Source organism: Giraffa tippelskirchi, chromosome 4 (assembly GCF_054371585.1).
Source record: "Giraffa tippelskirchi isolate mGirTip1 chromosome 4, T2T-mGirTip1v1.2.pri, whole genome shotgun sequence".
Taxonomy (NCBI): domain Eukaryota; kingdom Metazoa; phylum Chordata; class Mammalia; order Artiodactyla; family Giraffidae; genus Giraffa; species Giraffa tippelskirchi.
Genome location: NC_137278.1, coordinates 165,234,597 through 165,250,794, shown reverse-complemented (window position 1 = coordinate 165,250,794; position 16,198 = coordinate 165,234,597). Strand labels below are relative to the sequence as shown.

The 16,198-nt window shown below is 41.7% G+C and overlaps 1 protein-coding gene across 13 annotated transcripts in view; it reads right to left on the bottom strand.

The window, feature by feature from the left end:
- TXNRD1 (thioredoxin reductase 1) overlaps positions 1-16,198 on the bottom strand; it is a 144,039-nt gene that overhangs the window by 41,605 nt on the left and 86,236 nt on the right. For all 13 annotated transcript variants that reach the window (XM_081595626.1, XM_081595630.1, XM_081595629.1 and 10 more), the window contains 4 exons: positions 15,991-16,063; positions 13,457-13,576; positions 1,533-1,675; positions 1,030-1,145 (listed from right to left, as the gene is read on the bottom strand). In XM_081595626.1, coding sequence (XP_081451752.1) covers positions 1,030-1,145; positions 1,533-1,675; positions 13,457-13,576; positions 15,991-16,063 — 452 coding nt within the window. The remainder of the gene's footprint in view (positions 1-1,029; positions 1,146-1,532; positions 1,676-13,456; positions 13,577-15,990; positions 16,064-16,198) is intronic.

Below are 16,198 nucleotides of genomic sequence, written 5' to 3'. Positions count from 1 at the left end.
AACCTGTGTTACTTCTCCTCAACCACCACACCAATCGCCAAGAGTGGGGAGAGAGGTGGAGAAAAGCTGTCAATGTGTGGGTTTTGTAATATAAAAACCACTCAAAGTAAAGCCTGACAAAATCTTCTAGTAGAGTGAGGAGGACACCAGACGTAAGAGATACTAAAAGTATTGTTGGTAGACGAGTTTTTTAAAATCTGACAAGGGAGTTCATCTAAGACAGTGAAAACGGGAGATGCCAACTGAGCTGCCCCCGGGCAAAGGTTCACAGGATGAACTCATATTACAAAGCAAAAAAGCCTAAAAATAAGTAGTTATAACAGAATCAGAAAATAAGAAATTCCTGGGCAGAGAGCATCCAAGGAGACATTTATCAACAATCTATATTAATAACTTAATTCTTAATTCAAAATTTAATATCTTAATTCAAAACTCCTGAACAATAATGTCACCAGCATTTCCACTTGATGGGCAAAAATAAGCCATACAACAACCTTACCTGACTCACTGATTTCAGAAAGTCCCTCTGCACTGACATTGTACCCATTCAAATGGCAAAGAGTAAGGAAAAACTAGGGTTGAGAAACCTAAATGGCCTGTCATCCTCTAAGTCGTATAGTTATCTACATAAAGGGTAATATGTAATCCTAACTTTGGAAAAAAAAAAAAGGTACAGACATATGTATCAATTATTTTCCAAAATATCTGTAAATATCCATCTGGGTTTTACATAGTATACATTTATAAGACATACTCACATACATATAAATTTCAAATATAAATATTGCAACCATAATCTACATATGAGTAGTGATATTAACTCTGGGTGATAAGATGACTAATGTTTATAATCCTGAATTTTTTTTTAATGTTCTCTGGTTTAAAAATGTTTTCCTTTCTCTTTTTCCTAATTCCCTGTTCCTTTGGGCAAAAATGTGGTGAAAAACTAAGTTCTAGGAAAAGGATTAAATGGATTTGAAGAAAAAAGAAAAAGCAGAAATCCTCTTTTCTCCCTCAATTTGTCCTTACCTGCTGATACAGTATTCTTTGTCACCGGGGATATCCAAATAACGTGGCCTTTCACCAGTGGCAATGAGAAATCTCTCTGCTGAGTAAATCTTCTCTTTGCCTTTGTTATTTGTTGCCTGCAAAGGAACCAATATATCCATTTTTAATAAGTTATTATCCTTTAGAATTGTAAACACTGTAGTTAAAAAGGCTGTTTATTACAGTGACCAATTTGATCTTCATAAAAATTTGCTAATGCAGTGAGAGGTTGCTCAAGGGCACAATGCTAGGAAGCAGACATAGAGCCAAGACTCAAATCCTGCTAATCTGGCGTCAAACCCAGTCCTCTTATTCCTTCACTACACCACAAGAGAAAGCTCCTAAGAAGTGACTGCAAAATCACCCAACTGGATGGTCTGAGTCATTAATGTTTTTATTAGGATAATCACTTTCACTTTTCCTCCCCCAAACAAAAGGTTAAAGATACAAAACCAAAAAACCTTCTTAGGCAGTCACACGCTTACCTTAATCCTGTGAGGCCCCACAAACTCCCCATATGCGTTCTCGTAGGTGACCTTTTTCTCCCGCAGAGCCACGCGGTAGCCCCAGTTGAGAGAGCCAATGTGGTTCTGGACCGCCTCTGTCATTCTCTCCCAGTCATGTTTAACTGCACGAAAAAGACAGACACCATGCTCAGCTTCTCAACTGCCTGACAAGTATCAGTTCCCAGGAACTGGTCTGAAAGAACAAGTCCTTCATTTCAAGAACATAAACAACCTTTTCAAATATTTTTCCCCTTTAGAAAACTATCAAACAATTAATTAGTGTAAAAATCCTGGCAATTAATTCTTAAGACTAAAATAACTATATCCAAACTTTTTTCTTCTTTATCTAGAAACAAACAGGAATTTTACCTTGGACTATGAACACTGACTGCTGGGTCAATAGGGTGCTTAAGTAAAAGACCTAGGATTTGGAATGTATATCCATCTCCAAGGGATTCTGATGTAGCCACGTTTGGAGTACTAATAACCTGGTAACAGTGTCTGGACCAGAGGCTGGCAAATTAAGGCCCCACAAGTGAAATTCAGCCACCACCTCTTCTATACATAAAGCTTTACTGAAATCCAGCCACGACCAGTTACTTCCATAGCTGAGCAGTTCTGACATAGGCCACAAGGGCCACAAAGCCTAAAATACTTACTATGTGGACCTTTACAGAAAAACTGTGCTGATCCCTGGTCCAGACAGAAGTTTAAAAGTCTGCTTGAGTTCAGTTCAGTTCAGTTCAGTTCAGTCGCTCAGTCGTGTCCGACTCTTTGCGACCCCATGAATCCCAGCACGCCAGGCCTCCCTGTCCATCATGAACTCCCACAGTTTACCCAAATCCATGTCCATCGAGTCAGTGATGCCATCCAGCCATCTCATCCTCTGTCGTCCCCTTCTCCTCCTGCCCCCAATCCTTCCCAGCATTAGGATCTTTTCCAATGAGTCAACTCTTCACGTGAGGTGGCCAAAGTATTGGAGTTTCAGCTTCAACATCAGACCTTCCAATGAACAACCAGGACTGATCTCCTTTAGGATGGACTGGTTGGATCTCCTTGCAGTCCAAGGGACTCTCAAGAGTCTTCTCCAACACCACAGTTCAAAAGCATCAATTCTTCGGCGCTCAGCTTTCTTCACCGTCCAACTCTCACATCCATACATGACCACTGGAAAAACCATAGCCTTGACTAGACGGATCTTTGTTGGCAAAGTAATGTCTGTGCTTTTAAATATGCTATCTAGGTTGGCCATAACCTTCCTGCCAAGGAGTAAGAGTCTTTCAATTTCATGGCTGCAATCACCATCAGCAGTGATTTTGGAGCCCAAAAAAATAAAGTCAGACACTGTTTCCCCATCTACTTCCCATGAAGTGATGGGACCAGATGCCATGATCTTAGTTTTCTGAATGTTGAGCTTTAAGCCAACTTATTCACTCTCCTCTTTCATTTTCATCAAGAGGCTCTTTAGTTCTTCACTTTCTGCCATAAGGGTGGTGTCATCTGCATATCTGAGGTTATTGATATTTCTCCCAGCAATCTTGATTCCAGCTTGTGTTTCTTCCAGCCCAGCGTTTCTCATGATGTACTCTGCATAGAAGTTAAATAAGCAGGGTGACAATGTACAGCCTTGATGTACTCCTTTTCCTATTTGGAACCAGTCTGTTGTTCCATGTCCAGTTCTAACTGTTGCTTCCTGACCTGCATACAGGTTTCTCAAGAGGCAGGCCAGGTGCTCTGGCATTCCCATCTCTTGAAGAATTTTCCACAGTTTATTGTGATCCACACAGTCAAAGGCTTTGGCATAGTCAATAAAGCAGAGATAGATGTTTTTCTGGAACTCTCTTGCGTTTTCAATGATCCAGTGGATGTTGGCAATTTGGTCTCTGGTTCCTCTGCCTTTTCTAAAACCAACTTGAACATCTGGAAGTTCACGGTTCATGTATTGCTGAAGCCTGGCTTGGAGAATTTTGAGCATTACTTTACTAGCGCGTGAGATGAGCGCAATTGTGCAGCAGTTTGAGCATTCTTTGGCATTGCCTTTCTTTGGGATTGGAACGAAAACGGACCTTTTCGAGTCCTGTGGCCACTGCTGAGTTTTCCAAATTTGCTGGCATATTGAGTGCAGCACTTTCACAGCATCATCTTTCAGGATTTGAAATAGCTCAACTGGAATTCCGTCACCTCCACTAGCTTTGTTCGCAGTGATGTTTTCTAAGGCCCACTTGACTTCACATTCCAGGATATCTGGCTCTAGGTGAGTGATCACACCATCGTGATTATCTGGGCCATGAAGATCTTTTTTGTACAGTTCTTCTGTGTATTCTTGCCACCTCTTCTTAATATCTTCTGCTTCTGTTTGGTCCATACCATTTCTGTCCTTTATCGAGTACATCTTTGCATGAAATATTCCCTTGGTATCTCTAATTTTCTTGAAGAGATCTCTAGTCTTTCCCATTCTGTTGTTTTCCTCTATTTCTTTGCATTGATCTCTGAGGAAGGCTTTTTTATCTCCCCTTGCTATTCTTTGGAACTCTGCATTCAGATGAGAATATCTTTCCTTTTCTCCTTTGCTTTTTGCTTCTCTTCTTTTCCCAGCTATCTCTAAGGCCTCCTCAGATAGCCATTTTGCTTTTTTGCATTTTTCTTGGAGATGGTCTTGATTCCTGTCTCCTGTACAGTGTCACGAACCTCTGTCCATAGTTCATCAGGCACTCTGTCTATCAGATCTAGTCCCTTAAATCTATTTGTCACTTCCACTGTATAATCATAAGGGATTTGATTTAGGTCATACCTGAATGGTCTAGTGGTTTTCCCTACTTTCTTCAATTTAATTCTGAATTTGGCAATAAGGAGTTCATGATCTGAGCCACAGTCTGCTCCCGGTCTTGTTTTTGCTGACTGTATAGAGCTTCTCCATCTTTGGCTGCAAAGAATATAATCCTCCTGTCTCACTGAAGAGGAAGATTTTTAAAATTCTATCATAAAATTAATTATTTGAGCAAAGGCAGTAATACAATATTGAATTTCAATGGACAAAAAACAAACCCTGTCATTCATTCATTAACAACTTCAACAATGATTGAAAAAATAGGACACAGGTTAAATCTACTCTAGTGGTAGAAGGCAGGTTCTGGGGAAGCTGTGGTTTGGAAGGAGGGAGAAGAGAATCAACACAAATTGAAAGCCTCTGACACAGAAATAAACAGTCTGAGTCCTAGAGTCAGAGTTAAGTAGCTTGGCTCAGGCAAGAAGTACTAGAATCAATTCTATGGGTACCAGCAGCCGGCCTCTGGAAGTGGGAATGACAGCATAAAAACTGGTTTGTGGCCTCCCAGAGAGCAGATTATAGAGATCCAATATATACAACCAAAAAATGTCAGCAAAAACTGGAACAAATCTTCAACAGATTCAGAGCAAAAACTGGAGCAAACCTTCAGATACGAGTTCAACTGGGGTGGGGGAACTTTGGAGGCCACTGTGGTCATGAGGCCAGGTGGACTAGGTGCTAGGGCCCAACAGACGTTACAGAGAGCCTCGACCAGCCTGTCTGTCTGATGTCCATCCACCACCACGGAAACATGAGAAAGGACTTACTGTTTCCCCACAAGGAATGGAAGAGAATAGTAAGAACTCACTCCCATGTGCTGATCATCCATATTTAACAATTACCAACATTTAACCAACCTCATTACATAACACGTCTTCTTTTTAACTGTAATATTTTAAGCAAATCCTAGATGTGGTTTTATCAGTGGTGGTTTTATTGGTAGTGGTTTTGGTTGTCACTCTGATACATGTAGGAATCAAGATTGCCAGGAGAAATATAAAAAACCTCAGATATGCAGATGACACCACTCTTATGGCAGGAAGTAAAGAACTAAAGAGCCTCTTGATGAAAGTGAAACAGGAGAGTGAAAAAGTTGGCTTAAAGCTCAACATTCAGGAAACTAAGATCATGGCATCCAGTCCCATCACTTCATGGCAGATAGATGGGGAAACAACGGAAACAGTGACAGACTTTATTTTGGGGGCTCCAAAATCACTGCAGATGGTGACTTCAGCCATGAAATTAAAAGACACTTGCTTCTTGGAAGAATAGCCATGGCCAACCTAGAGAGCATATTAAAAAGCAGAGACATTACTTTGCCAACAAAGGTCCGTCTAGTCAAAGCTATGGTTTTTCCAGTAGTCATGTATGGAGGTAAGAGTTGGACTACAAAGAAAGCTGAGCACCAAAGAATTGATACTTTTGAACTTGTCTTCAAGTCTTCCCTTGGACTGGAAGGAGGTCACACCAGTCAATCCTAAAGGAAATCAATCCTGAATATTCATTGGAAGGACTGATGCTGAAGCTGAAACTCCAATACTTCGGCCACTTGATATGAAGAACTGACTCCTTGGAAAAGACCCTGATGCTGGGAAAGATTGAAGGCAGGAGGAAAAAGTGATGAGAGAGGATGAGATGGTTGGATGGCATCACCAACTCGATGGCCATGAGTCTGAGCAAGCTCTGGGAGTTGGTGATGGACAGAGAAGCCTGGCGTGCTGCAATCCATGGGGTCTCAAAGAGTCGGACACTTCTGAGAGACTAAACTGACTGACGCAGGGATGTACAGTGACACTAACTATCCTCCACCTTGGTTCCTTACAACTAGGAGCTGACCAGCACAGCATGCCAATAACACCCTCAGGGAGCAACAAGACCAAAGGAAGGATTCACTCCGAAATTTTACAGTGGTAGAAGTACTAAGTGGATTCTGCTCTACCAATCCTACAAGAGATACCATATTCGAAAAGAAGACACAGTTGGGACTAAGTAACTGTACAAAAAAATTACTTCAATGACAGAAATTCAATGATTAGACCTAATTCAACACTAATTCTATTGTTAGGGACAAGCTTTGTAACTGTTAAGCCCCATTCGATTTCCAAACTCCTCAAATCCCTTTTCTCTACCAAAGTTCCTTCATCCTCGGGTACAGTAGGCAGGCACCAATCTCTAATGTGGTTATGCTCAGGCAGAAGAAATGAAAAAAGCTGCAGCCCACTACTTTGGGATTCAGCATCAAGATACTCTAGCTGCTCCTATGGTCCTGGTCTTGCATTTCATTCTGAGAACTGAGTTTCAGTCTCACAAAATCCAAATTCCTACTTTACATGCTGCTGGTGGTAACCAGATCCCTGTTGGACTGTGGGTGGTTACACGCCTGGAACCCCAGTTCTCTAGGGCTGCCCTGCTTTCCAGTAATTCCCCAAATCCCCCACCTTCCTGCTTTCCCATATACCACCTGGACACTCCCTGTTCCTACACAGCCCACCCACTGGCACAGCCCAGCACCTCCCCCAGGCCTCCTGATTCTACTGGCCTGGTCCACCAGCTGTAACTTAATGCTGAGCCTCTGCAATGCTGATTCCAGCTACCTTGACAAGGATTGTATTTCACCTGGGTGCGTCCTTATGCCCACCCTGGCAACTGGGTCTTAAGCCAATTCTCTCATGCTCCTGAACCACCCCCCACTACTATACACCCCTAGGGTCGACAACAGTGTTTAGACTAAAAGAGCTGCTGCTGCTGCTGCTGTCGCTTCAGTCGTGTCCGACTCTGTGCGACCCCATAGACGGCAGCCCACCAGGCTTCGCTGTCCCTGGGATTCTCCAGGCAAGAACACTGGAGTGGGTTGCCATTTCCTTCTCCAACTAACAGAGCTACTAGCATCCTTTCATCTTCATTGCACCTGCTCACTTATACCTCAAATACCCTGAAGGGGCACAAATTCCTTCCAGTATATACACAGGGAAATGAAGGATGGATGGATGACCTGCCCAGGGCTACATGAGAACTCACAGCAGCACAGACACACTGTATGTGAACCGTCAGCTGAGTATGGTAGGAGAATACATGCATCCAGAAACTCTGCAAGCCCCCAAATGCAAACCAGTAATTGTGCTTTCTCTCTAAGGACAATGGGATCCTACAATTTCACAAATGCTCAGTTTTTTAAAAGGTACATTTATTCTGAGAACTTTGTGGATCTTCGACTGTAAAGATAGAAACAAAAAGGCCGAACAGTAGAAACTCCTTGTGTAACTAAAAGACATTTAATTAAAGGACATGTTTCATTAGTTTGAGCTTCCCTGGTGTGTTCTTGCAACATAAAATGTGCCCATTCTACAGATTCAGAGGCCATTCATGACCTTTATTAGGAAGACACGACAATGGATTAGACTATCTTGCTCCACCAATTTGGAACCAACTGAACAAACTTGCCAGTTGAACAGCTGGGTTTCAGGTTGCCTTTGCCTTGTGTAACTGATTTATAAAACATTGAATTTTTTCCTTATTTTTCTTTACATGAAGCTACTTGCCTCCTTCAGGTTTAAACTTTCTACCCTGACCTCATTGGCACTGTGATCACTGTGATTTCAACCAGATAAAGCCGCCAACTCTTCTTTAAAGTTACCTCTGCTGTGCAATTAAACTGGCTGATTGAGTCATGAGTGAGCATCGTTAGCTCCAGGAGAGAGTCCAGCTTGGGGTTGGGGGAGAAAAAGGAGATGCTACATCCATTTATTTCAGCAACAGGCAGTTAAGAACAGTATCTTTTTTTCCCATAAAAATGAAAATAAATAATAATAATAAATAATAAATGTAACTTCAAAAAAATAGTTGACTAATAAAAGTAAAAAAAAAAAAAAAAAGGTATGTTTAATTCTTGAGCACAAGAGAATTCAAACAGATATATCTGAAGAAAATACACAGCCAGTAAATCTTCCAGAAAGGATCAATTCCTCCAGTTTACATAACTGAGCTCATGTAATTTTTTTCTTATCACAGTCTCATCTTGGAGCTTTCAGGAAACAAGCAGATCGCAGGCTGAGTCCTGGACAGGTCACCCCCCTCTCCCCGCCTGCCACCCCATCACCAGGCAGATTCAGCTGTGCTGCCTGGTCCAGGTCCAAAGGGCCTTTCCTCCCTCACCACACTCAGAGCTATTTGCAATGTCAGAGAAGACAGTTTTTCAAGAAAACAGAAGCACTGTTCTTTGGTCAAGGGCATGAGATTAGATCTGTTTCTATTTGAAAAATGCAAAATAAGCATTCACGCCTCATCTCCTGGGAACACGGAGCAGCAGCCTCTAAGGGCTTCTCATTTGAAAAATATACCTCCAAGTTTCTTTCTTCCTCAAAGATCTAATGATAAAATAATGTTTGTCTAAGTCCACTGTATCCCTCACCACCAACATTTTAGCACAAAAAGGAGGGAGGCGATGACTGCTCCCTGGGTGGTGGATCCCGGCAGGCCGGGCCAGCCACTCCCACAGCACCCAGCTCTGGTCCCCACAGAGAGGCCAAAGTTTGCTTCAGAAGGCACAAGGAGTAATGAAAAAGACAACAATAAAGAAGCCACCACGCTTCCACTTAGGAGGAAGGAAGGGATTTAAATAGATGGCACATCTCCCGTCAGAGACTTTGGGATTACTGTTCCTGACATAGGTATACAAGAGGTGGAAGGTATAAAAATACAAAGATATATATTTCTATCTTAAAATCTGGAAAAGGGGAAGAAACACAAAAGAGCTAACACTGTTAAATTAGTTGAATAGATAACTTCTGTAGAGATGCACAAGTAAGATAACTTTTGAGTTGGTTTATATTTTAAAATTCAGATTTTAAATTGCTGATTTTAAAATGCTGATTTTACTGTGCAGAGCTGCAATACACTAGTAGTAGCTGCTTTATTACCTCATCTCTGTACATTTATTAGTTTCTTATGTAATTTAGAAATAAAGTCAATGTAAATAAGTAAAGCCAGTTCTTACTATTGTTATGGGACAACTATAAACATATTCTTTTCCTGGAAAGAAGATTTGTCAATTCACCAAGTTATATTTCATCACCGACTTGATTACTGAACTTATTAGAATCATACTTTGCTGACCCTGTTATTAAAATTTATTCTGCAGAGGCCTATACTTATCTCTTAAAGATTCTAAAGACCTGTTACATGTACTTTCCTACCTTTCTTACCAAACTAAGCTATTCTGTTCCACCTACTTCATTTTTCTTGAGTTGACAGTTTAAAGCTAACATCAACTACATACCAATTTAAGTATGAGACCTTACATGAATGAACAACATTTTAATGATCATGAGTTGTAGATCCCCAGAAGTCTTATTGAAATTTAAGAGCCACTGACATTCACTATGAAGAAGACACTATATGGAAATTATATTACCACATAAATCAAAATTTGCTTGCAACAACCATACATTTTCCAACAAATTCTAGACTTTTTCAGATTAGTATTCTTGTTACATGTTCTTCTCTTTGAGGGAAACAAATCAGTTCAAACATACCAATTCCTAAAGATCCATAGATGTTTCTCTACAACCCGTTGAACAAAGAACCAAGAAAAGTGCTGGGCAGAGTCTACTCCAATTGGCTGACACTCTGAAGGGAAAAATTAGAAGAAGCAAGTCCAGGAGGAAGGGACCGAAACTAAGGCTGGCAGGTATTTTAATCACAATATTGTATCTAAAAAGCCTTTGACTTTGTGGACCACAACAAACTCTGGAAAATTCTTAAAGAGATGGGAATACCAGACCATCTGACTTGCCTCTTGAGAAATCTGTATGGAGGTCAGGAAGCAACAGTTAGAACTGGACATGGAACAACAGACTGGCTCCAAATAGGGAAAGGAGTATGTCAAGGCCGTATATTGTCACCCTGCTTACTTAATTTATATACAGAGTACATCATGAGAAATGCTGGGCTGGAAGAAGCACAAGCTAGAATCAAGATTGCTGGGAGAAATATCAATAACCTCAGATATGCAGATGACACCACCCTTATGGCAGAAAGCAACGAAGAACTAAAGAGCCTCTTGATGAAAGTGAAACAGGAGAGTGAAAAAGTTGGCTTAAAGCTCAACATTCGGGAAACTAAGATCATGGCATCCGGTCCCATCATTTCATGGCAAATAGATGGGGAAACAGTGACAGACTTTATTTTTGGGGGCTCCAAAATCACTGCAGATGGTGACTTCAGCCATGAAATTAAAACACGCTTGCTCCTTGGAAGAAAAACTATGACAAACCTAGAGAGCATATTAAAAAGCAGAGACATTACTTTGCCAACAAAGGTCCGTCTAGTCAAAGCTATGGTTTTTCCAGTAGTCATGTATGGATGTGAGAGTTGGACTATAAAGAAAGCTGAGCACCAAAGAATTGATGCTTTTGAACTGTGGTGTTGGAGAAGACTCTTGAGAGTCCCTTGGACTGGAAGGAGGTCAAACCAGTCCATCCTAAAGGAGATCAGTCCTGAATATTCATTGGAAGGACTGATGCTGAAGCTGAAACTCCAATACTTTGGCCACCTGATGCGAAGAGCTGACTCATTGGAAAAGACCCTGATGCTGGGAAAGACTGAAGGCGGGAAGAGAAGGCAATGACAGAGGATGAGATGATTGGATGGCATCACCGACTCAAAGGACACAAGTTTGAGTAAACTCCGGGAGCTGGTGATGGACAGGGAGGCCTGGTTTGCTGCAGTCCATGGGGTCACAAAGAGTCAGACACAACTGAGCGACTGAAATGAATTGTATTTAATCCTCACCACACGGGCAGTAAACAGCAAAGTCAGAATTACCGCCCGCATCTGTCTACGCTAACAGCCAAACTTCAATGAGGTGAGGAAGGATCTTATCCCTGGGGACCCCAGGGAATGAAGTCTCCCTGAGAATACTGGTAAAGAGTATGCATGGAAGGACAGGGGTGGATCACAGATCTTATGAGAGTGGTTAGCAAATAAAATGAGTGGTTCTTGGGTTTCCCTCCCAAAGACCCAGAAGGGAAATTCGAGTATGGCCTGCAGACTGCACACAGAACTTGCCCCTTTTGGGGAGAGCATGGTGAGGAGAGGTACACACAGAGCAAGGTCAAAAGCTCTCAGAGTACTTGCTTCTACAACAGCTCCCCAAACCCTGGTCCTCTAGAGGAGCTGCCATTGAAGCCATGAGGGCTGAAAGAAGATCCCTTGTGTAAACCCCATGTGTTTTGAAGTCAGAGAGACATCAATCTAAACTCTGTGCTGTGCTGAGTCTCTCAGTCGTGTCTCTTTGTAACCCTATGGACTGTAGCCCACCAGGTTCCTCTGTCCATGGGGATTCTCTAGGCAAGAATACCAGAGTGGGTTGCCATGCTCTCCTCCAGGGGATCTTCCCAACCCAGGGATCAAACCTAGGTCTCCTGCATTGCAGGCAGATTCTTTACTGTCTGTGTCACCAGGGAAGCCCAAGAATACTGGAGTGGGTAGCTTATCCCTTCTCCAGGGGATCTTCCCGACCCAGCAATCAAAGCAGGGCTTTCTGCATTGCAGGCAGATTCTTTACCAGCTGAGCTACTAGGGAAGCCCTAGTGCTGCCAATTTCTTAGCTATGATATGGGGGCACCACTTTACCCCCCAGAGCTCCGATCTGCTTGTCTGCCAAATGGAACAATGGGATCCCCCTCCAGGGACAGCAGGCTCATATATGTACTGCAAGAAGATGAAATGGAGAATAAGGAAAATGATCTGACTTTAACATGACTCCTGACCTGCAGGACCCCAGTGAAACCATGAGTTGGGTATTAAGGAAAGACAGGAGCTTCCTCTCTGCTACAGCTATGGTCTTTACCTCCTCTCCCCTCTTCTTCCTGCTATCCCAAGAACCATGAAACATCTGTTCCAACTTGCCCTCAGCACAACTGCAGCTTGCTAAGCTGGTCCACATTCCTCCTCCTACCCTCATCCCAAACCGCCCAGGGCATTCAGTCCACAGCAACTGTCTGCTTTATGTTCCCACATGCTCCCTGCTCTAGAGACGCCAACGTATTTACTATTCTCCAAGTACGAACCTTGTTCCTTTTCTTCTCACTGTCTAAATGAACTGACTATCCGCTCCTCTGCTTATTGTCAAGGACACAACAACTAAAAAGTCATCTCCGGTCACCTCTTAAATCATTTACTGACCCCACCTCTGGGCACCCAGGGTACTTAGCTGGTATATCAACGATATCAGCACGTCGATGAAAACAGAACTTGTCTATTTACAGATTTGTAGTATTTATTTATATACTTCCCCAGCACAGAACCAAGTGCAAATAGTGGGCAAGCAATAGTAATATTATGTAACTTCACTAGGAGGATTTCTGAAAAGTCTACTGAAAAAATCTAACTCACTAACTGAAAGGAGATTCTGTTGTGAACTGGGTACACTGACAGGAGGCTCCCAGGCAGGAAAAGCGTGGACTAACGGCAGACTCAGGTACTCAGACACAGGAGTAAGTAACTTGCAGGGTAGGGGGGTAGAGGTGGGAATAGAGGTAGAACATCAGCAGATTACGTGATAAATTCAGGCTCCATTAGGTTGAGCCTGCTCACTGCCTTTTTTGTTGGGCAATAGAAAAGGATGTGGTTTCCAAGGTACTCTAATAATATTTTTAATCCAACAAAACCCCCTTCTCAACAAACAACCCTCCCAAATATCAGCTCATGAAACAAGACTTCTCGGATGAGAGAAAAATAACAGCTTCAAGGGAAAGCAAATGTAATTTGCATTCCCATAGGAAACTCTAAAATTATGAGAATTTCTTTGAAAGAATTCTGGGTTTCTGTTATAAAAAGATACTCCAAGTACAATATCTGTTCTTACCATTAATAGTTACTACCCAGGCAACAAGACACAGGATAACCACACTGGGTTTTTTTTTTTTAACCACAATGATTTTATCCATTAAAAAAACAAAACAATAGAAAAGACTTCCAGGTTATATGCTAGTCTCATAAGGATGGATGGTGCACTGCAAAATCCTAGCTGAAGCCCCTCAATAGCACAAATGGAAGAGTAGCTTCCCCCACATACCCGTCTCCTCGACGTTCCACCCGTAGTTTCGAGAGTCTCGTAGGGCTTGTCCTAACAATGCTGCTTGGTGCATCAGTTTTTTAGGTATGCAACCCACATTCACACACGTTCCTCCAAGACCTGCAAAAGCATTGCAAAATCAGTTTACAGCCTGATGTACAATCCTCCAAAGAAAAGGGCCAACGGTTATTACCATTATAAGGGAGAGGGAAACTTCCCCGTCTACCCCTCTTCAGTTCTTGTGGTTGGACAAATCTAACATAAGACAGATCAACAGAAGAAAAAGAAATACATTTTAATTTGTGCACATGATGCTTTCATAGAAATGGGACCTAAGAAGTAGCCAAAAGAGACAGCTTTTCTATTTTTTAGACAAAGAAATAATACATTTGTGAGGAATTGACAGGACAAAGAAACTGACGTTTTGGGTGCTCAATTATTTAAGAATCTAAACAGAGTATGGGTTCGGGATAATAGGTAAAGAAGTAACAGTTTTCTTTACATTAGGCTTCTCAGCCCCGAATTTCCCTATCTTTTGTGATAAGGGTGTCTTTCTACTTCCTGATGTAGGGAGTGCACCTTTCATGTGATGTATTTCCTGCTTTCAGGCAACAGAAAGGAGGGCCAGAGTGTCCTACTGGTCATTTCTTAAGTAACTTTAATTCAAAATAATCAACATGCCATAGTGTATATTTTGGGTGGCCCACTCCAAGCCCCAATGCTATTCTACAAAACATCACAATTTGTTTCATGTAGTCAACACTGTTTATACGAGTTTATTCTTAAGTCTCACAACATTTCTAAGATCAGAGAGCCTTAGAGACTAAACACGGCAAAACTACCCTAAAACAAAAAGGAGCAGACTTCCACAATTTTCATGTACTTCAAAAATTCATAATTAATTGACTGAGAAAAAAGCCAGATACTGAGATTTTACTTTGTGTACAACCTTATATTTGCCACTAAATCCATGAATAGAACTGATAATGGGGTTGCTGAGCAGGGCATGGCTGGACTGCAGTGAGTCTCAAACCATATGCAAAGTTTAGTATAGGGGATTTCCTGATAGTCCAGTGGTTAGGACTCCACATTTCAAGTGTCGAGGGCATGGGTTTGATCCCTGGTCGAACTAAAGGAACTAAGATCCCACAGCCGCACGATGCAGCCAAAAAGTAAATAAAAGTCTAGCGTACGTGGGCAATTTTTTACGGAGGTGGTCCACAGCCTTCACTGAGTCTCACCAAAGGATTCAGAACACCTTGTAAGTCCCTAAAAAGGTTTAGTGTCCCTGAACTTAAAGAACACGGTGATAACCTGTCTCCATTAGAACATAATATAAGCAGGTGGGGAGGCAGCCAAAATGCCAAGAGTGCAAGATGGCAGAGGACTGCACAGCTTGGGAAACCAGCAGCCCTCCAAGGAGAAAGCCGGTTGAGTGTCACCAGTGTGAGCTCCACAGGCCAGCGAGACCACATCCAGCACCAGAACATGCCTGCAAGAGGTGACACCTTAACAAGTACCTGATGAATGAATGAATCAGAAATTGTGACACTGGCTTACCCAGACTTCCTGCCTCCTTCTAATTTCCACAGCCCAAGTCATCTTGACGAAATTTACCTATCACATTACTCCCCTTCCCAAAGGTTTCCCATTATGCTTAGATTATCAGGACCAAATCCCTCATCTTGGTCCACAAGGACCTATACAGTCTGACACCCGCCTTCCTCTCCAATCTTAGCTCCAGTTTCTACTATCCATGCCACAACCACCAAACGTATCCCAGGGCCTTTGTATGTGCCTTTTTGTGAGAAAGAGAAAAGTTGCCTGGAAGATTCTTCCTCAGCTTTTGGCAGGACTGGCTCATTCTTACTCTCTGGGTTTCATCTAAAAGTCACCTCTTCAGAGATCACCACTGATAACAGTCTCAAAGTTAAAACTCCTTTCTTTACCCAGTTCCTCTCTATTCCAAGTAACTTTTTCAGTACCATGTATCACAATCAGTAAAGTTCTTGTTCATCTTTTGTCTTCCACGAGAATGTAAACTCCACAGAAGCAGGAACTTCAGGTCTATACATTCACTGCTATATCCCCACAGCCCTCATTCATAGTAAGTGTTCAATAAATATTTGTTGAATAAATAAATAATGAACACAGAATTCACCAAGACTAAGAAGAAGCAAGGGCTATCCATTAAGGTATCTAATTCTAGTTCTTGTTGGACACAGGAGACAGATTTGAAACAGAAATCCAGGAAGAGTTTAAACTTTCACTTATTAAGCCCCTAAATATACTAAGTTACTCAAATATTTATCTTTACATCATCAAAACAGCTGTGGATACGGTTTTGTATTATCTTAACTCTGTGCCAAGGAACCTAAGTGTTCAACATTTAACTGGAGTCCATTTTGACCTGGCACAAGTTTGTTTTTTAAAATTTATTTAATTTCAAAATTGGATTTTAGAAGTCATTCAAACCAAAGCCAGGGAAAAATCTGCTCCTACAAATTCACTTCTAAGGTACTTTAAAAGCTTACCCCATCTAGTTCCAAGAGGGGTTGGAGTGACAAAATCCAGAACCATCACCTTCTTGTCATATTTGGCTGCCTCCTGGAAAATAAATTATTAAAATGAGTTGGAATGGTTAACATGATGGACTGGAAATGGACCATTAAAAATCAATGCTATTTTAACACAGTTATAATGTCTAAAGCATAACCAATTATTAATACCTGAGAATTTCAC